Source organism: Mauremys mutica, chromosome 4 (assembly GCF_020497125.1).
Source record: "Mauremys mutica isolate MM-2020 ecotype Southern chromosome 4, ASM2049712v1, whole genome shotgun sequence".
Lineage (NCBI taxonomy): Eukaryota > Metazoa > Chordata > Testudines > Geoemydidae > Mauremys > Mauremys mutica.
This window is the reverse complement of record NC_059075.1, coordinates 158,940,579-158,961,329: the sequence shown is the minus strand read 5'-3', so window position 1 is coordinate 158,961,329 and position 20,751 is coordinate 158,940,579. Positions and strand designations below refer to the sequence as shown.

Sequence of the window (20,751 nt, the reverse complement as noted above, 5' to 3'; positions counted from 1 at the left end):
TCGCCCGGCGCTGGGATGCGGCTGGCTCTGGGGGGGCTGGGCACACGGGGCCCCTCGCCCGGCGCTGGGATGCGGCTGGCTCTGGGGGGGGCTGGGCACACGGGGCCCCGCGCCCGGCACTGGGATGCGGCTGGCTCTGGGGGGGCTGGGCACACGGGGCCCCTCGCCCGGCGCTGGGATGCGGCTGGCTCTGGGGGGGGCCTGGGCACACGGGGCCCCTCGCCCGGCACGGGGATGCGGCTGGCTCTGGGGGGGGGGGCCGGGCCCACGGGGCCCCTCGCCCGGCACTGGCATGTGGCTGGCTCTGGGGGGGCTGGGCACATGGGGACCCCTCTCCTGGCGCTGGGATGCGGCTGGCTCTGGGGGGGGCTGGGCACACGGGGCCCCTCGCCCGGCACTGGCATGTGGCTGGCTCTGGGGGGGGGGGGGCTGGGCACACGGGGACCCCTCTCCTGGCGCTGGGATGCGGCTGGCTCTGGGGGGGGCTGGGCACACGGGGCCCCTCGCCCGGCGCTGGGATGCGGCTGGCTCTGGGGGGGGGGCTGGGCACACGGGGCCCCTCTCCTGGCGCTGGGATGCGGCTGGCTCTGGGGGGGGGGGCTGGGCACACGGGGCCCCTCGCCCGGCGCTGGACACAGTCTGGTGGTCTCCGGCCCCCGGGGCTGTGGGGAGGAGGAAGGAGCTGGATGGCAGAGGGGGGGGAGGGGTCCCTGCCTTTGATCTGCCCGGCCCGGGGTTAATTTCCTGGCAGAAGGGGCTGGATGGGGGGGGGGCAGAGACAGCCAGGGGCTCCCCTCCCCCCTCCGCTGGCTCTGCCGTCCTTAGGGTCGGGTCCCCCGGCGGTGGGGCAGGGGGTGGGGATGGATCCGGGGGGCTGGGAGGGATTTGGGGGGAGCTGGGGGGCTGGTGGCAGATCTGGGGTGGGAGTATTTGAGGGGGCTGGGGACAGATCTAGGGGGCGGGGGTATTTGGGGGGAGCTGGGGGCTGGTGGCAGATCTAGGGGGCAGGGGTATTTGGGGGGGCTGGAGTGTGGGGGAGGTCTGGTGCAGCAGAGGGGGCACCTGGCCCTTTTAAGGACATGGTGTGTGGGTCCCCCCATGGGAACCCCGCCTGCCGGGTGCTGGTGGGGGGCAGCCGGGTGTGACGGGAGGAAATAGAGGGAGATTAGTGGGGAAGGAGGGAGGATGCGGGCGGCTGGGGGGGGGATCAAAGCAGCAGGTGAGGGGGGGTTTCCTCCAGGGGGGCAGAGCGACTAATTGGGGTCTGGATCTGAGAGAGAAACAGACCCCCCCACCCCCCGGCTCTGCGACCTGCTGACCGAATTCCCCAACCCTGAGCCTGGGGGGAGCTTGGAGAGAACCCAGGAGTCCTGGCTCCCAGCCCCCCCTCCTCTGACCCACCAGCCCCCACTCCCCTCCCAGAGCCGGGAGAGAACCCAGGAGTCCTGGCTCCCAGCCCCCTCTGCTCTAACCCACCAGCCCCCACTCCCCTCCCAGAGCTGAGAGAACCCAGGAGTCCTGGCTCCCAGCCCCCTCCCCCCTCCCAGAGCCGAGAGAGAACCCAGGCGTCCGGCTCCTGCGTGTGGATCGATGCGGGCTGGGGCTGCGACGGGGCGGAGCCAGACAGGAAGGGGGCGGGTGGGGGGGCTGCTGTATAGGGCAGACGAGCTGGCCGGGCAGCATCAGATCCTCAGCGCCCCTGGGGTGGAGCGACCCCCCCTCGCCCCGCGATGCTGCGGCTCCCGGCCCTGTGGCTCGGGCTCGGGACCCTGCTCTGCCTGCCCCACAGCCCGGCCGGCCGGCCCAGCACCCAGCGCCTCAGCAAGGGCGTGGTGAGTGCCCGGACGCCTGGGTTCTCTCCCTGGCGCGGGGGCTCTAGTGGGTTGGGGCTGGGAGCCAGGACTCCTGGGTTCTCTCCCCGGCTCTGGGAGGGGAGTGGGGGCTGGTGGGTTAGAGCAGGGGGGCTGGGAGCCAGGACTCCTGGGTTCTCTCCCCGGCTCTGGGAGGGGAGTGGGGGCTGGTGGGTTAGAGCAGGGGAGGCTGGGAGCCAGGACTCCTGGGTTCTCTCCCCGGCTCGGGGAGGGGAGTGGGGGCTGGTGGGTTAGAGCAGGGGGGCTGGGAGCCAGGACTCCTGGGTTCTCTCCCCGGCTCTGGGAGGGGAGTGGGGGCTGGTGGGTTAGAGCAGGGGAGGCTGGGAGCCAGGACTCCTGGGTCCCCTGGGAGGGCAGTAGGTGGAGGAGGGGAGCCCGGACACCTGGGTTCTCTGGAGGGCAGTAGGGTGGAGGAGGGGAGCCCGGACGCCTGGGTTCTCTGGAGGGCAGTAGGTGGAGGAGGGGAGCCCGGACGCCTGGGTTCTCTGGAGGGCAGTAGGGTGGAGGAGGGGAGCCCGGACGCCTGGGTTCTCTGGAGGGCAGTAGGTGGAGGAGGGGAGCCCGGACGCCTGGGTTCTCTGGAGGGCAGTAGGTGGAGGAGAGGAGCCCCTGTCTCTGCCAGCTGCTCTGGGCTGGGAATCGACCCGCGTTTCGAGTCACTCCTCACCGCAGGCGAGTGCAGGCGAGAAACCCATTAACTCCTGGCTGCTTCCTCTCCCTTCCCCCACCCCAGGAGAGACTCACTGGATCCCAGATCCCCCGGGATCCAATCCACGACCCTGCCCGGGGAGTGACTCGCTCCTAGCAGCTGCACCCCCCTCGGGATCCAGTCTGCTTCTGCCACTCACCTGGGAAAGGACCGACTGGATCCCACAGCTGTGGGTAGATCCCAGTAGATCCTGCTGCCACCTGCCTCTGCAGAGGGATCTGCTGGGTCCCATGTTTATTTGCTGCCCTATGTGATCTGCTGGGTGGCTGCTTTTTTGGCTCTTGTGGGGATCTCCTAGATCCCACCATGTGAGGGATCCCCTCCGTGTCCAAATGGTCAAGGGGATCGACTCGATCTGATCTGTATCATGGGCAGGATCAACTGGATCCCATCACTTATTGCCTGGCTCTGTAGGGAAGATCCACTTGATCCTGTACCCCAGACGCCACCCCCTTGGGAAAGCCCCAGTGGGTCCCAGACCCCAGTGGGGAGAATCGACAAGATCCCGCTCACCTCCATCGGGTCACGTTGCCCCCTGACTCCCGTGGCTGGGATCAACTGGATCCCACAACCCCCCGATCCCAGGTCTGCCTTGGGCGTGCGGGCGACCCACTCGATCCCGCCTTCGCCCACCGCGGAAAGGATCGACTGGGCTCCCACGTTGTTTGTGCCTTGGGAGGGATCCGGTGGATTCGAGCTCCCTCAGCCGCCAGCGGGTGGATCGGTCGGTCTGTGGTGGGAAGGATCCATCGACTCTCAGCTGTCAGATCCCAGCTCCGGGTGCGAGGGACCCGCTTGGGTCAGTTTTTGGGGGGGGATCTGCCCAGCTCCTGGATTCCTGAGTTCTCCTTCTCCCCGGGAAGGGATCCACTCGGTCCCATCCCCCGGTGCCTTTCCCCGCCCCCCATCCAGCAGCAAGGGGGGGGCAGGGAACCCCTGGGGGCGTCTGTTTGATCTTCGCTCTGCTCTGCCTGAACAATGGGAGCTCTGAGCCCACGACCGAACGGGGGGGGGGGGGGGCAGGGAGCGAGAGCCCCCCCCACCGCGCCCCTCCCCCTCCCCACAGCGCCCCTCCCCCTCCCCACAGCGCCCCCTGCTGGGCGAGGCCAGGACTGGAGTAGCCGGGAACTGCCCCCTTCTCTCAGCCTTTTAACCCTTTCCCTGCTATCCCCCCCGCCCCCCCCCAGGACTGGCTGACCCGCTACGGGTACCTGCCCCCCCCAGACCCCATGCAGGCCCGACTCCAGACCGAGGAAGGGCTGCACGATGCCGTCAGAATGATGCAGAAATTCGCGGGACTGCAGGAGACGGGGATTCTGGGTAGGTGTGGCAGGACGCCTGGGTTCTCTCCCCAGCTCTGGGATGGGAGTGAGGTCTAGTGGGTTAGAGCAGGGGGGGCTGGGAGCCAGGACGCCTGGGTTCTCTTTCTGGGTCAAGGAGGGGAGTGGGGGCTGGTGGGTGAGAGCAGGGGTGCTGGGAGCCAGGACCCCTGGGTTCTCTCCCCAGCTCTGGGAGGGGAGTGGGGGCTGGTGGTTAGAGCAGCGGGGGCTGGGAGCCAGGACTCCTGGGTTTGCTCCCCGGCTCTGGGAGGGGAGTGGGGGCTGGTGGGTTAGAGCAGTGGGGGCTGGGAGCCAGGACTCCTGGGTTTTCTCCCCGGCTCTGGGAGGGGAGTGGGGGCTGGGGGTTACAGCAGGGGGGGCTGGGAGCCAGGACTCCTGGGTTCTATCTCCAGCCCTGGGAGGGGAGTGGGGGCTAGTGGTTAGAGCAGCGGGGGCTGGGAGCCAGGACTCCTGGGTTCTATCTCCAGCCCTGGGAGGGGAGTGGGGGCTAGTGGTGAGAGTGGGGGGGGGAGTTGGGAGCCCGGACGCCTGGGTTCTATCCCCGCACTCTCTGCAGACGACAGGACCCTGGCGATGATGGACCAGCCGCGCTGCTCCCTCCCCGACATCATCGGCACCTCGGAGCTGATGCGCCGGCGGAAGCGTTACGCCCACAGCGGCAGCGTCTGGCCCGTCAAGGAGCTGACCTGGAGGTGAGCGCCGGACGCCTGGGTTCTTTTCTCGGTTTTCTCCTCTCCGGTCCCGTTTTCTCCTTCGCCTCCGTCTCGTCTTCTCCCCCCCCCCCCCGGTTCCTCACTCCCTCCTTTCCCGGCAGCGTCCGCTCCTACCCCCAGGCGTCCGGCCTGCCCCGGGACCACGTCCGCACGCTGCTTTTCTACGCCCTGCAGGCCTGGGCCAACGCCTCGGCCCTGAGCTTCCGCGAGGCGCCCGGCGCCGGCGCCGACATCCTGGTGCAGTTCAGCCGCTCCTTCCACGAGGACGGGTACCCCTTCGACGGGCCGGGCAGCACCCTGGCCCACGCCTTCTTCCCCGGGGAGCACCCCATCTCCGGGGACACCCACTTCGACGACGAGGAGACCTGGATCTACGACCCCCAGGCCACGCAGCAGGGTCAGCGGGGAGGGGGGGATTGGCGGGGGCGCCGTGGGGTGGGGAGCAGCCTGGAGGGCAGTGGGGCAGCAAGGGGTGCTATGGGGTGGGTAGTGGTGTGGGGGGCAGTGGGGAGAAGCTACCCACCGCACAGTGCCCCCTGCTTCTCCCCAGTGCCCCCCACCCCACTACCCACCCCACGGCGCCCCCCGTGGTGTTGGGGGGAAGCAGGGGCACCGTGGGGTGGGTAGCAGTGTGGGCAGGGCAGCTGGTGGTGCCATGGGGCGGGTAGTGGTATGGAGGGCAGTGGGGGCAGCAGGGGGCGCTGTGGGGCGGGTAGCAGCAGGGGGCGCCGTGGGGCTGGTAGCAGCGTGGGGGGCAGCAGGGGGCGCCGTGGGGCGGGTAGCAGCAGGGGGCAGCAAGGGGCGCCGTGGGGAGTGGGGTGCAGCAGGGGGCGCCGTGGGGCAGGCAGCGGCCGGGGGGGCAGCAGGGGGCGCCGCGGGGCGGGTAGCAGCAGGGGGCGCTGTGGGGCGGGTAGCAGCGCATAGGGAGTGGGGTGCAGCAGGGGGCGCCGTGGGGCGGGTAGCAGCAGGGGGCGCTGTGGGGCGGGTAGCAGCGCATAGGGAGTGGGGTGCAGCAGGGGGCGCCGTGGGGCGGGTAGCAGCAGGGATGCAGCAGGGGGCGCCGTGGGGTGGGTAGCAGCAGGGGGCGCCGCGGGGTGGGTAGCAGCGTGGGGGGCAGCAGGGGGCGCCGTGGGGCAGGCAGCGGCCGGGGGAGGGGGGCAGCAGGGGGCGCCGTGGGGCAGGCAGCGGCCGGGGGAGGGGGGGCAGCAGGGGGCGCCATGGGGCAGGCAGCGTGGGGGGGCAGCAGGGGGCGCCGTGGGGCAGGCAGCATGGGGGGGCAGCAGGGGGCGTCGTGGGGCGGGCAGCGTGGGGGGGCAGCAGGGGGCGCCGTGGGGCGGGCTGCGGCCGGGGGTGGGGGGGCCGCAGCGTCTCACCGCTCCCCTCCCCCCAGGTGGCGGCACCGATCTCTTCGCCGTGGCGGTTCACGAGTTCGGTCACGCCCTGGGCCTGGCCCACTCCTCCACCAAGGGGTCCATCATGATGCCCTATTACCAGGGCCCCGTGGGGCTGCCCCACCTCTACCAGCTGCCCCCCGACGACGCCCTGGGCATCCAGACCCTGTACGGTGAGCAGCCGCCCCCCCGGCCCCCCCTCTCGTCCCTCCTTCCCCCCCGGCCTCCCCGGCCCCCCCGGCCTCCCCCCTCCAGCCGGCAGCGAGCGCCTCGTTAATCCTTCCCCTTCGTTTGGCCCTTCGCTCGCTCACTCCTTTCTTCTGCTCCAGGGAGGAGGCAGCTGCACCCGGGGGAGGACTCGCCGGCGCGGCCCATCCCCACCCAGCCCCGCATCCCCGACCTGCCGCCCCACAGACCCACCCAGCAGTGAGTATCGGCTCCCTGGCCCCACGGCCCTTCTCCCCCCCCGCCTGCCCCATCGCTCCCCCCTGCACTGAGCCTCCTCCCCCCCGCCTGCCGGGGCCGCCTGGCCCACCCCACTCGTGTTGGTCTGTCTGTCCCCCCAGGCCCCGCCCGCCGGCCCCCGATCGCTGCCAGGCCCATTTCGACGCCATCGCCAACATCCGCGGGGAGGTTTTCTTCTTCAAGAGTGAGTCGCTTCCCCCAGCCCCGCAGCCCGATTCCATGTGGTGGGGAGTCCCGCGGGTTAACGCCATCGCCCCCATGTCTCCTCTCAGAGGGGCATCATGGGAGTCAGTTCAAGCTCCTTATACTCCCATGTAGCGTGGAGTCCCATTGGGTAACAACCCCTTTTTGCAGCAATCTTGCTGTGATTTCCTGAGGCAGGGAGTCCCACCGGCTAACGGTGCACGGTTGGCAAGCAAGCTCCCTGTCATTTGATGTGGCTCGAATTCCCACCGGCAGCACTGGTTTCTGGGCAGCTGTCAAGCTGATCTCTTAGTTAGCAGCACCGGCTTTGCACCGCTTAATTAGGGCACATTTCTTGTGGTGGAGAGTTTGGCAAGTTACTGGTGGGGGTTTTTTTTTGTTGGTCACAGTCCAACTTCCGGTGGCAAGAAATGAAGAGTCGTTGCAAACTTGTGGTTAACATCATGTTTGCAGCTCATTGTACATTTCCTGTGGGGGGAAGTGCCGCAGATTAACCCAATTTCTCCGCAGCCCCAGGGGAGCGGGGGCAGGGGGGGCGCGGTTTCTTGGAGGAGGCTTGGGGAGCGGAGAGTCTGGCAGGATAACAGCCCCTCTACGCCGCCTGCAATGGGAGGTTGCTCTGGAGGGGTGTCCCACAGGCTACGTTCACTTGAATGTCCAAATTCATGTAGCGTGGAGTTCCATAGGCTAACGCCACTTTCGGAGCCCTTTGGGCAGTGTGTGGGGGGGTCATTTCTGCCCCCCCAATGTCTGGCTCCCCCCCTCTCTGACAGAGAAGCATTTCTGGAGGATGCAGCCGGCCCGTAACCTGGTTTCCCTGGAGCCAGCGCAGACGCAACGCTTCTGGATGGGGCTCCCCCCGGATTTGGGGGCGATCGATGCCGTCTATGAGCGGAGTAATGACAGCAAGATCATCTTCTTCATTGGTGAGGGGGGGTGACCCCCACATTACACCTCAACCTCCTTGTATCTCCAGCCTGCCCCACATACCGCTGCATCCCACAAACCCCTCACCAATCCCATGACCACACAGCCTGCCCCACAATGTAACACTGCACCCCATAACCCTCCTAGCCTGACCCCTATAGCCCCACTGCACCCCCTATCCTCCAGCCTGCCCTGTATAACAGCACCCATACCCACCCCCCGATGGGATCCCCGGGGTGCAGCCTGGCACTGGGGTACCGCTAACTCTCCAGTGTCTCACAATTCAAGGCCGGTGACATGCAGCAAACCCCTCCAGGCGCTGCGATCACTCAGCCGTCAGCACGTGGCGCCCCCACACCCGGCTGGATTGCGTGAATGCTCCCAGAGCCCCTCACGACTCACTCAGAGAAAGGCACCAGCCAATCCCCCCAGCTCCCCCAGCCTTGCACCCCAGAAATCTCCCACCTGACACCGAGCTCGACTCCCCTCGTTCGCCACCTCGTCAGAGGAAAGGGACACGCCCAGGCTCTGCAGCCCGAGCTGAGATTCCCCCGAGCGCTTCAGCCCGAAAGCCCTGGCCTAGATAAAGCATCAGACAGGCGCAGTCATGACAGGAAGACGCGTTTGAGTGATGAGACGTCGCAGGCGCTGCTAAACCCCGGCCTCCAGCTGCTGCAGCTCCCCGGTGCGCTCGGCTCTCTCCTCGCTGCGGTTTGTGCAGCGCCCACCTCGCTCGGCTTCCTGCCTGTTCTGTTCCTCCTTCCCGGGCCCGAAACCAGCCAACGGGAAATAACCCACCGGCTCTCGGCTGTTCCCAGCCACCGCCCTCAAAGCCTCTTAAAATCTCCGCACCAGCGGAGGAAGCGCCAATCTCGCTCGGTGCGACAAGCTGTGCGTTTCGCCCCCCTCGCTGCGGCACTGTTGTCAATACACCGGCTGGATTCCCGTCCCGCCTGGAACCAGTCTCCCCAGTTCAAAGCCTGTGTCGTCCGGCCCGTCTGCCAGGCGCTGAGCGGGGGGAAGGAGAGAGGCCCAGTGATGCTGCCTCCGTCCCTCCTCTAGACTTTCTTCCAGCTGCTGGAAAGACCCTGGCTGGACTCAGGGCTGAGCAGCCCCCGTGGGGTCCATGACCTCCCCGAGGGGTCCCCGAAGAGCCGATTCTCCTGGAGGGGCGTCGCCCCCCGTCTGGCCAGGGCCAGCTGCTCCTTGGTCGCCACTGAGAGGCTGGCTGGGGGGTTCCCAGCTCACAGCCTATTTCAGTCACACCCGGAGCAAAACTTCCCAACTCCCCCTCCAGCGACGCTCCCCCTCCAGCGACGCTCCCCCTCCAGCGACGCTCCCCCTCCGCCGGGGGGTCGCGTTCAGCAGATCGAGGCTCCTAGAACCGTCCCGTACAAGGCAGCTTTGCACCACCCCCGTCACCCTCACTTCAGTGGTGACCACGGCGCTGGTTCCCAGGGTGTTATTTTCAGGTACCCGGTCACACCTCCGCCCTCTGCAGGGGTGTGAATCACTGACTAACGCGGAGGCCGTGGGCCCAAGGGCCACTTCAGGTGTTGACCACACGACTCCCAAGCGTTGCTAAACATTGTGGTGTTACCCACAGGTGCCCTTGCAAAGTCTGTTAACACTTGGGGGCTCCTCTCCGGTGATCTCACAAGCTGGGGTGTGCGTCTTCCCTGGGTGGGTAGAGAACATCTCTGCAGGTCTGTGTAGCCGTGTTCACCAAACTCTCACAGATCAGCCTGTGCGAGTATCTCGGTCAGATCGCGCCTTCTCTTAGACGCTGTGGTTTGCTCAGGACCCATCGCGTCTTTGAAATCCTCCGTGAGCCTCAGCAGGCGTCTGTTCAGTGGGGTCCTCCAGCCGCTCAGCGCTGTGGGGCAGCAGGGTGGCGTGGGGGAAGGATGTCAGGGGACGGTGCATGTTGGCTAACCCCCGCGGAGCTGTCTCTCAGCCGCAGGGTCATGCACGTGCAAATATCCCATGTCCCCTCTCGGGGACGGGTGGGGAAGGACCCTACAGGGCTGCCTTTTCCTGGCATCTCCCCCTCAGCTGCTTCCTGTGTCTCACCAGCCCGGGGGAGCCCTTCTCCCCCCTGCCAGCTGGGGCACTTGCGTCCCCCCCACAACCATCGCCTGGAAACCTGCACTCGTCTCCTCGGCTGTCCCAGGCCGGTTCCAGAGACACCGTCACTCTCCAGAAGCCTCTCAGGAGCAGCGTCCTGAAGACCTGGATCGGGGTATCCCCCGTCACCCCCTGTCTCTGTCTCGGAGACGTCAGCTGCCCGACTGCTCCCCTCCGGGAGGTCGGTTACACCCGTCCCGGCTCACAGGCTGGGTGCACAGACGCTGAATCAACCACTGAGTCCTCGGCATCCTCTGCCAAGCGACCGGTGAGGAGACATTCCCGTACTCCCGCTATTCCTGCCCCAGTCTCCTCCTCGGGGGCCCCCCAGAGACGCGTCTCTCCCTGCTCTCCAGAGCGGGGGCCCCCCGGAGACGCGCCTCCCCCTGCTCTCCAGAGCGGGGGCCCCTCGGAGACGCGCCTCCCCCCGCTCTCTAGGGCGGGGGCTACCCCTGTTCAGCCGGCAGCTAACGCCCTGGACGCCGACTCACGGGTCCTTCTCGCAGAGCAACGAGACCCGAAGCTGCAAACAATTCGATGTTCATTGGGGTGAACGTCCAGCAGCTGAAATCCAACTTCCTTTGTCCTTATTTTCGACTCCCCACTTACTTCCTGTTTGCCCCTCATGCACCTGGCAATTACACCCCCCTCCCCTCATGAACCTCCCCCGGCCAAGGGAATTGTGCAGCAGCCAGAAACCCTGGGAACCAGGCAGATTCACACCAGAAAGGTGGGGCCCATGAAGACAGAACTGAGGGTTTCACCCCCCAGCCGTTGGGAAGTGGTTCCCTGCCAGACGGGGTGTTGTCAAATCAAACTGAGGTCTCTGTAACCGCCTTTAGCCAGCGGTGACGGGCACGCTCAGGACAGGACTGGATCTCAACAGCCCGATCCCGCCTTCCTTCAGCGGGACGGGTTTGGGGTGTGGGACGTGACCGGTCCCTTCCCGGCGCACGGCTGCCCCTGCTGCTTGGCCAACGGCCTTAGCCTAAGAACAGGGCCGCAGACTGTCCCAGCGAGAGGCCCTGCCACAGATTCTCTCTTTGTACCTCCACGACTGGCTAAATGATCCACAGAGACCCGCAGCCTTAAAGTCCAGACCTTCGCAGGCAGGCGTGAATATCTGTGTCCTCACATCCTGTCCCTGCCGGGTCCTGGCTGGGGGCGGACACGTTACGGCCTGAGCTACACGGGGCGGGGGAATCATTACCAGCGAGCACGTCGGGGGGTATCTAGCGTCCCCACTCCCACCTGTCATCCACCTTCCAGCCCCCCAGGTTGGAGGTGCATTTTGGCCAAAGGCACAAGAGTCCTGCCGCCTCCCCCTAACGAAAGCTCTGCCGCCGGCTGCACGTCGCCTTCCTGCGCTGCCCTCCGCTGCGCCCCCGCAACCCGCTCCCGGCTCGGCCCATGTTCCCTGCCGCAGTCCGGACCCCTGACGTCCGCTCGGCGTGCGAGGGCTTCCCCGGCGCTCACTTGCACACGCCTTTGGGGAGACAAACCCAACATAACCCTGGCTTGTGCTGTATGGACAAACCTGCACAGCGCAGGCTCAGCAAAATCCCCCCTCCCTCCATGCACGGCTTCGTGCCTCCCCCAGTTAGAGATGGCACAAGCCGGGCTCGATAAGAAACAACACCCGTTTATTAGCTGTGAGAGGCCGATTGCACGTGAGGATAAGGGGCAGCGGCTCACCGAGCACATCACAAAACACGCCCACGAAGCTGGAGTCGCTAGAGCACCGGGTTACAAAACGCACCTCCCCAGGCCAAGTGCTGACCCGGGCGGGATGCTCAGAGCTCCAGTTATTTCTTCTTCCAGCCTGGCCCCGTCTCAGCCTGGCCCCTCGGGTTCGTTCCCTTGTCCCGCCAGGTACTTTCAACAGGCCCTGTCCCTGGGCAGGCCATGGGGGAGAGGCCCGCTCAGCCCCCTCCCCAGCCGTACAGGGACTTTCCTAAGGCGAGAATCCTGCGCTTGAGCCCAGGGGAAAAGCACCAGCCGTGTCCAAGGGGGATTTTCCATCCGGTGACGTTATCACCTGCCCCTGCAGTGTCAAAGCAGCATCCCAGGAAACGCCTCAGGAAGGGGGGAGATTAGCGTCTTCAGAGCTCTCGTGTCCTCCGTAAATGGCCCCTTGCGGCTGCTTGTCTGGTGGGCGTCCCCCCTCCCGAGTACACTCACAGTTGTAATTGTTACACAGCCAATATCCCTCACTCCCGCTACAGAAACGATCCGTGCGAACGAACTGGCTAATCCCGTTCAGCAAATCAGAACCTCTCCCGTGATCCCTCACTTGAGCCATCCGGCATAAACGACATCTCAGTTCTGCCATGTTCAGATCAGAGCCTGAACACGGCGGGGAAACATCTCACCCTGCGTCCCGCCAGGTTTCAATCCCTCTCCCTGCGCTTTGCCCGCGACAGACGCCTGGGGCTGCCGAAAGGCGTCGGCGAGAGCTGCCGTCTCCTCCAGAGGCTTCACAGTCCTGTCCCACAGACACTGCGTCACCTCATCTTCACATCTGCTCGGGAAACGCAGCTCAAACGTTGCTTCAAAACGTGCCAGCCCCGTTCCCCTCACCCGTTTCCCCACCAGCTCTTTCACCCCGTTTACGTATCCCCAGCCCAGCCTCTCGCTTCAGGTTTCTAAACTTCGCCTGCTACGTGTCAGGCGGAATCTGAAATCATTTTACAACCGTGTCTTCGAATTTACACTGCTCGAAAGCACCCTGAGCTGGCATTTCATGGACTCCATTCAGAGCGTCGCCCGTTAACCTTGCAGTCAGGGTGGGGCCTCTCCTCATCACACAGCTTCTAAAAGCAGTAAATTCTCGGCCCCATCGTCTGTCTCCTCGTGTGCAGGACACAACAGTTCCCAGGGGTGGAGTTTTTTGTCTTTTTATCATTTCTAGTTTTCACAGTGGTGGGAAATTATTGGGGGAGGTCAGATCAGGTTTTTACCAACGGTAAAGTTGAGATTCAAAGCGCTCAGGCTTGTGAAGACACAACGCGAGAGACAAGGTGGGGGAGGTAACCCCTTTGTTCGGACCAGCCTTGCTTGGTGAACGAGCCAGGCCCTCTGGAGCGCCGCAGGCCGGAGAAGAGCTCGGGGAGTTCGAAAGCTCGTCTCTCTCACCAACCAACGTCGGCCTAATTAACGATAACACCTCCCCACCGTGCGGCTCTCGTATCGGGTACCAACGCGGCCACAGCAAAACAGCGCAAACCACTAAGTGTCGCTGTCACATGTCAAGAGCTACAAAATAACGATTCGAAAACCAGCATCTCAACCCCCTCGTGCACCCCAACCCCAGCCCAGCCCAGAGCCCCTCCCAGAGCCTGACCCCAGCACCCAACCCCCCTCCCACACCCCCTCCTGCACCCCAACCCTCTGTCCCAGCCCAGAGCCCGCACCCAGCACCCAACCCCCCTCCCACACCCCCTCCTGCACCCCAACCCTCTGTCCCAGCCCAGAGCCCCTGACCCCAGCACCCAACCCCCCTCCCACACCCCCTCCTGCACCCCAACCCTCTGTCCCAGCCCAGAGCCCGCACCCAGCACCCAACCCCCCTCCCACACCCCCTCCTGCACCCCAACCCCAGCCCAGCCCAGAGCCCCTCCCAGAGCCTGACCCCAGCACCCAACCCCCCTCCCAGAGCCCACATGCAGCACCCCACCCCCCTCGCACAACCCAACCCTCTGTCCCAGCCCAGAGCCCGCACCCAGCACCCAACCCCCCTCCCAGAGCCTTAGGCGGGGGTGGGGGATGGGGGTGGCGGGACTTGGACCCGTTCCGAGCACCAAAGCTGCTGCAAAGCTGCCGCCCCGGCTCTGCTGCCCGGTGAAGTGCTGCTGCCTCTGCTGGGCCCAACCCTCGGCGTGGTCCCGGGCCCCTCGGTCCAGCTGTGCGTGCGGTTCCCCCTTGGCCTGGCTGCTTCCCTCTCGGAGGCTGGCTGCTAAACCCCAGCCCCAGCTGCTGCAGCTCCCCGGTCGCTCGGCTCTCTCCTCCTGCGGTTTGTGCAGCGCCCCCCTCGCTCGGCTTCCTGCCTGTTCTGTTCCTCCTTCCCGGGCCCGAAACCAGCCAACGGGAAATAACCCACCGGCTCTCGGCTGTTCCCAGCCACCGCCCTTAACGCCTCTTAAAGTCTCCGCCCCAGCGGAGGAAGCGCCAATCTCGCTCGGTGCGACCAGCTGTGCGTTTCGCCCCCCTCGCTGCGGCACTGGGCCCCCGGGTGCAGCCGGGGGCTGTGGGGCAGCCGTGCCCCTAACTCTGCAGCCTGGGCCGGGTCTCAGTGCAAGGCCAGTGACATGCAGCAAACCCCTCCAGGCGCCGCGATCCCTCAGCCGTCAGCACGTGGAGCCCCACACCCGGCTACACTGCGTGAATGCTCCCGGGAGCGGCACCAGCCGACCCCCCGGAAATGTACCGTCTGGCCGTGCTCCAGCGTCCCTGCAGAGTGCAAGCTCGTTAATTGGTTCATCAGAGGACAGTGGACACGCACCAGCCTCTGTAACCGGAGCTGAGAGTCCCCCGAGCACCTTAACCAAACCCGCTGTTCTAGGTAAAACATCCAGCAGGTTTATTGACGGCGGGAAGGCGGGTTTCGAAGGGAGGGGACGTCGCAGGCGCACGTCGAAATCCCACAGCCTAAGCAGGATTTGAAGCAGGCGTCTCCGACCCTAAAGGATGGTGCAGGCAGCCCGGCGGCTGGATTCCCGTCCCGCCTGGGACCAGGCTCCCCAGTTCAAAGCCTGTGTCGTCCGGCCCGTCTGCCAGGCGCTGAGCGGGGGGAAGGAGAGAGGCCCAGTGATGCTGCCTCCGTCCCTCCTCTAGACTTTCTTCCAGCTGCTGGAAAGATCCTGGCTGGACTCGGGGCTGAGCAGCCCCCGCGGGGTCCATGACCTCTCCGAGGGGCCCCCGAAGAGCCGATTCTCCTGGAGGGGCGTCGCCCCCGTCTGGCCAGGGCCAGCTGCTCCTTGGTCGCCACTGAGAGGCTGGTTGGGGGGTTCCCAGCTCACAGCCTATTTCAGTCACACCCGGAGCAAAACTTCCCAACTCCCCCTCCAGCGACGCTCCCCCTCCAGCGACGCTCCCCCTCCGCCGGGAGGTCGTGTTCAGCAGATCAAGGCTCCTAGAACCGTCTCGTACAAGGCAGCTTTGCACCACCCCCGTCACCCTCACTTCAGTGGGGAGTAGGGGGGGTCCCGGGGGCCGGTTTTGAGATAGTGTCAGACCCCCCACAGCCTGACCGCCCATAAACCCCCCAGCCTGCCCCACAGCACACGGCACCCCATAACCACCCCAGCCTGCCTCCTACCCCCAGCCTGCCCCACATACCACTGCACCCCATAACCACCCCAGCCTGCCTCCTACCCCCAGGCAGCCCCACATACCACTGCACCCCATAACCACCCCCAGCCTGCCTCCCACCCCCAGCCTGCCCCACATACCACTGCACCCCATAACCACCCCCAGCCTGCCTCCTACCCCCAGCCTGCCCCACAAAACACTGCACCCCATAACCACCCCAGCCTGCCTCCGACCCCCAGCCTGCCCCACATACCACTGCACCCCATAACCACCCCCAGCCTGCCTCCCACCCCCAGCCTGCCCCACAGCACACGGCACCCCATAACCACCCCAGCCTGCCTCCTACCCCCAGCCTGCCCCACATACCACTGCACCCCATAACCACCCCAGCCTGCCTCCGACCCCCAGCCTGCCCCACATACCACTGCACCCCATAACCACCCCCAGCCTGCCCCACAAAACACTGCACCCCATAACCATCCCAGCCTGCCTCTCTGCACCCATTAACCCCCCAATGTGACTCCCCACCCTGCCCCCCCACTCTGCCGCCCTCCATACTGACTCTCCACCCTCTCCACAGGGCAGCATTTCTGGGTCTTCACTGACACCCGGGTGGATCCAGGGTCTCCCCGCCCCATCACCGACCTGGGGCTGCCCGAGGGGGTCACAGTGGAGGCGGCCTTCGTCTGGGGGCACAACGGCAAGACCTACCTCTTCGAGAGCTCCCACTACTGGCGCTTCGACGACCGAGCTGGAAACGTGGAGCCCGGGTACCCCAGGTCGGTGACCCTCTGGAAGGGGGTCCCCGCTGGGCTGGATGACATCATCAGCTGGAACGATGGTAGGTGGCATTCCCAGTGGTGGGGAGTTCCCCAGGTTAACGGTGCTCCTCCAGCAGCGTTTCAAGTGGCAAGGGGTCCCCCGGGCCAGCGGAGTGTCTCCGGAAGGGTTCCCAGCGTGGGCGGGAGTCCCCTAGGCTAACAATGCATCGCCGGCAGCTTTCCCAGTGGCAGGCAGTTCCCCAGGCTAACGGTGCTTCTCAGGCCGGCCTCCTTCGCTGACACCCAGCTGGGCAGCCTGGTGTCACGCTCCCTCTCGTGGCACAGAGCGGTATTGCGGTGCCGCCCATCCAGGCACCCCTGCAGCGCGTGCCCTGTTCTCATCTCTCTCTCTCTCCTCTGCAGGAAGCACCTACTTTTTCAAGGGCACCCAGTACTGGCGGTTTCTGGGGGGCAGCGTGGAGGCTGAGAGCGGGTACCCCAGGTCAGCCCCCCAGGACTGGATGTACTGCCCGGGTTCCCCCACCGCATCGCCGGCCCCGGGGCCCCGGGGAGGAAGCAGGGAGCCTGGAGGTGGCCAGTGTCTCTGCAGCGGGGCCCTGCCGGGCCCCCTACCGGCCTTCCTGACCTGGGCCCTGGCTCTGGCATGGGCCCTGCGGTGACACCCGCTGTGCTGCGCCGATGCACTTTACGCCCCAGCGCATCCCACCGCTGGCACCACGGGGCAGCTGTGTGCACAGAGGGGTTGGCTGTGTGCAGTATCCCACTCCTGCCACCAGAGGGTGCAGCATGCCCAGGCAAACCGGAGCGGGGGGGGGGATCTGTCCGAGTTATTTCTCGCTTGCCCCGTTTGCTGGGTGACTGTGTCGGGGGGGTGGGGGGTTAATGGGGAGGCCGGGCCGGGGGGGCAGCGAGGGGAGGGGGATGGAGGGGAGCCCATGAAATTGTCCCACCCAGAGTTTTCTAATAAAAGCCAATGGAAACAGCTGGCTGGTGTCTGGATGGGGGGGGTTGGACCGGGGGTACGTGGGCAGGCGGGAGGGGGGCAAACGGCACAACTGGGCCAGCTGGGGGGGGTGAGTGCAGGACCCGCTGCGCTGCCCCTCCCCCCACACCCTCATCCCTGCCCCCCATCCCCCCCAATCCTCTCCATCCCCCCACCCTCATCCCCCCACCTCTCCAACCACCCATCCCCCCAATTCCCATCCCCCCACCTCTCCAACCAGCCATCCCCCCAATCCCCATCCCCCCACCTCTCCAACCACCCATCCCCCCCAATCCCCTCCACAGCCTCATCCCCACCCCCCACTTCTCCAACCACCTATCCCCCAATTCCCCCCATCCCTCACACCCTCCATCCCCGCCCTCCTTCTCCATCCCCCCACACCCTCATCCCTGTCCTCCATATCCTTTTGGTGCTGGCCACACCCCTCTGCAGTCAGGGAATTGGGTTGCTTGCTTCCCAATTCCTAACCCTTTCTATTCCCGAGAGACTGAATAGAAAAGAAACAAAACCTTTTCATTTGCAAATGTGTAGTTGCTGTTTGCTGATATACTGAGAAGACCAAAAAACTGGTTTGTCCTGTTTCTAGCACTTGCTAAGTACCTCACAGTGGGGGTCCTTTCTTAGCTGTTTTCAAGCAGACCAAGAAAAAAGAAAAAAAAGAAGAAGCTGGTGCTACTTAGTACCTGCGAGAAAAGTCTAGTAAATCCTCTCAGGGATTTGTATTCCCTGGCTCCAGAGGATTTTAAAAGACACAGGGAAAAAAAAAAATTACCTGGCTGGAGGGTTTCTCTCTCCAACCCCCAAACCTGTTTTCCCTGTTGGATGGGAATGTACTTTGTCGAGCACTTCCCCCCACCTTAGGAATCCTGAGTGATACCTGATATCACCAAGGAAGGACACACCTCTAGGGAAGAGTTCTTCCTCAGCATAGCCAGCAGAGAAAAAAAAACTCCTCCTAACCCTGAAAACTGCTTGAAACTGCCTTTTCCTCAAGCTGCCTCAAGCAAACAGAAGAAAACTGCTTCCAACAAAGCCTGTTGGAAACTTAATTCCCTCCAGCCAACCTGGCTGAAACTGTAAACTCCCTCTTCTCTCAGGTTGCTTTCCTGCTGTAGAAGAAGAGAATAGCTTCCTTCAGCGTAGCCCAGCTGAAAAAAACTCCTTGTAACAATGGGTTCGAAACTCCGCTGCCACCATGTCATGGGATCTCACCCCCACTTTGAGCTTGTGGGTTCAAAGATGGGGACCCGCAGGTATTCTGCCACCACCCTAACCCTTAGGGTGGGGTTCCTTTTCGCTGCCACCACTCAATCAGGAAATGTGGATTGAGACACAATCCTTCCCCAAAATCCTAGGGGATTCCAAGAGCCCCAAATCCATGGAGTTCTCACACCCAGGAGAAACAAACCATTCCCCCTGCTTCCTCCCCCCCTCCCTTTTCCTAGGAGAGATACCGGGATCCAACTACAGAGGGATACCTCCCCCTCCCCTTTCCCTGAGAATCCACCCAAGGAAAGACCAACAAGTCCTTAATAGAAAAGAATTTATTAAGAGAACAAAAAGAAAGTACAGAATCTCTATGAGCCCAGGCTGGACACTCATAGGGTATAACCTTATCAATCTCTGGAGAGAATTCCCCCTCCCCCTTTTCTCAGTAAAAGCAATATCAGCAAACAGGAATAAAGCATTTCCTTTAGCAAACACACAATTGCCAATATAGAAATCAAATCATAAGACTAATCCGCCTTTCTAATTAATACTCACTATTAATTAGTAGAAACTACTCCAGGAGAACTTGGAGACATGACTGTCCTCTGTTAGATCCAAAACCAGTTCTCACTCAGACAAAGGCTTCCCTCCACAGAGATTTGAAAAAATCTTATCTCTGATTGGTCCTCTGGTCAGGTGGTCACCAGGTACTACATGTTAACCCTTTACAGGTAAAACAGACTTTAACCCTTAAGTATCTGTTTATGACACGCCCTCCTCTCTCCCTCCATCCCTGCCCTCCACCCCACCTGTCCATCCCCAGATCCCCATCCAAGCACCCAGAGCCCATTGAATCCCGGCCGTGGCTCCGGCGGCCGGGCAGGGGCCGGGATTTAAAGGGCTTGGAACTCCCCTCAGCGGCAGGAGCCCCGGGCCCTTTAAATCCCTGCCCCCGCCCCGCAAAGCTCGGGGTCCCCCCGGTGGCTGGAGCCCCGGGCCCTTTAAATCCCTGCCCCCGCCCCGCAAAGCTCCGGGTTCCCCCGGCGGCCGGAGCCCCGGGCCCTTTAAATCCCTGCCCCCACCCCGCAAAGCTCTGGGTTCCCCCCGGCGGCCGGAGCCCCGGGCCCTTTAAATCCCTGCCCCCGCCCCGCAAAGCTCGGGGTCCCCCCGGCGGCTGGAGCCCCAGGCCCTTTAATCTGCCCCTGAGCCCCAGGGGGCTCCCAGCCGCCTCTGCAGCAGGGAGCTCCGGGTTGATTTAAAGGCCCTGGAGCTCCCAGCCACAGCTGGTGCCCCAGGGCCTTTCAATCTTGAGAGGCCCCGCCCCTTCCAGGTGAGGCCACGCCCCCTTCCAGGTGAGGCCACGCCCCCTCAGGACTCCGGCAGCACCGGTTAGTCCTGGAAGTTACTTTCCCCGCTGCTCTCCGGGGACACAGGGTCGTAAACCGGGACGCCTGGGTCCCCTCCCCTCTCAGCCCCCCTCTGGCTGGAACCGGCTGGTCAGGTCACCGGGGTCCTCTCCCCGCAGCCCATTGTCCCCACTGGCCAGAACTGGCTGCGACTCCTGAGCTGGGCCTCCGGGTCACCAGGTCACCAGTCGCTGGGGTCTCCGTCCTCCAGGCCGGGCCGGGGTCCCGAGTCCCTCTCCGGTCCCTGTGTAACCACAAACTCCCTCTCCCCTCCCCTCGTTACACCCGTAACACCCGGGGACACTGAGTCCCACCCCCACCCCCCGCATGCAACCCACTGGGAAACCCAGAAATAAAACCCAAGAAACCCCCCCACACACACACACTCCGTCCCAGCCGTTCTCTGGCCAGTGACCTCCAGGCGGTGTCAGACAATACACCTGTGTCCGCGAGACCGGGCGGGCCAGGCTGGGCTTGGACACTGGGGAGGAGCCGGGCCCCAGGCGAAATGTTCCTGTTTCTAGATCGCTGCGCATGACGCAGGGCGGGGATTGGCCTTAATAGCCCCTGAGGGGAAGATTTCGCACCTGGCTCCTAGAGACAGTTCCCTGAGGACGGGCTGAGCGTGTTCAGACGCCCAGGCCTGGCTTGGTTTACAAAGATTGAGCTCAGCACCCAGGTATAAACAGCCCCCGCGCTCCGCCCCAGAGGTGGCTGCATCTGAGCACCGTGCAGGGCATCCCTGGCTAAACAGCCCCCGCGCTCCGCCCCAGAGGTGGCTGCATCTGAGCACCGTGCAGGGCGTCCCTGGCTAAACAGCCCCCGCTCTCCGCCCCAGAGGTGGCCGCATCTGAGCACCGCGCAGGGCATCCCTGGCTAAACAGCCCCCGCGCTCCGCCCCGGAGGTGGCCGCATCTGAGCACCGCGCAGGGCATCCCTGGCTAAACAGCCCCCGCGCTCCGCCCCAGAGGTGGCCGCATCTGAGCACCGCGCAGGGCATCCCTGGCTAAACAGCCCCCGCGCTCCGCCCCAGAGGTGGCCGCATCTGAGCACCGTGGAGGGCATCCCTGGCTAAACAGCCCCCGCGCTCCGCCCCAGAGGTGGCCGCATCTGAGCACCGTGCAGGGCATCCCTGGCTAAACAGCCCCCGCGCTCCGCCCCAGAGGTGGCCACATCCCTGCGCTGGGGAAGGGATCCAGGCAGAAACAGCCCCCGGGCCAAACCCAAATGTAAACAGATACCTCGTGTTCTGGATGAAAACAGAGCAGAGATTGAGGCTTTATCGTTTTAATGA

General features: G+C 64.6%; 1 protein-coding gene across 1 annotated transcript; it reads left to right on the top strand.

Annotated features, from left to right (window-relative positions):
• The first annotated feature begins 1,710 nt into the window (after positions 1-1,710).
• LOC123369744 (matrix metalloproteinase-25-like) lies at positions 1,711-16,632 on the top strand. Its single transcript, XM_045015682.1, has 10 exons — positions 1,711-1,832; positions 3,768-3,900; positions 4,477-4,612; positions 4,735-5,030; positions 6,024-6,197; positions 6,354-6,450; positions 6,591-6,673; positions 7,467-7,619; positions 15,638-15,898; positions 16,242-16,632. Exons 1-10 carry the CDS (start codon positions 1,731-1,733, stop codon positions 16,496-16,498), a joined length of 1,692 nt encoding a protein of 563 aa, XP_044871617.1. The 5' UTR covers positions 1,711-1,730; the 3' UTR covers positions 16,499-16,632.
• The last annotated feature ends 4,119 nt before the right edge of the window (positions 16,633-20,751 follow it).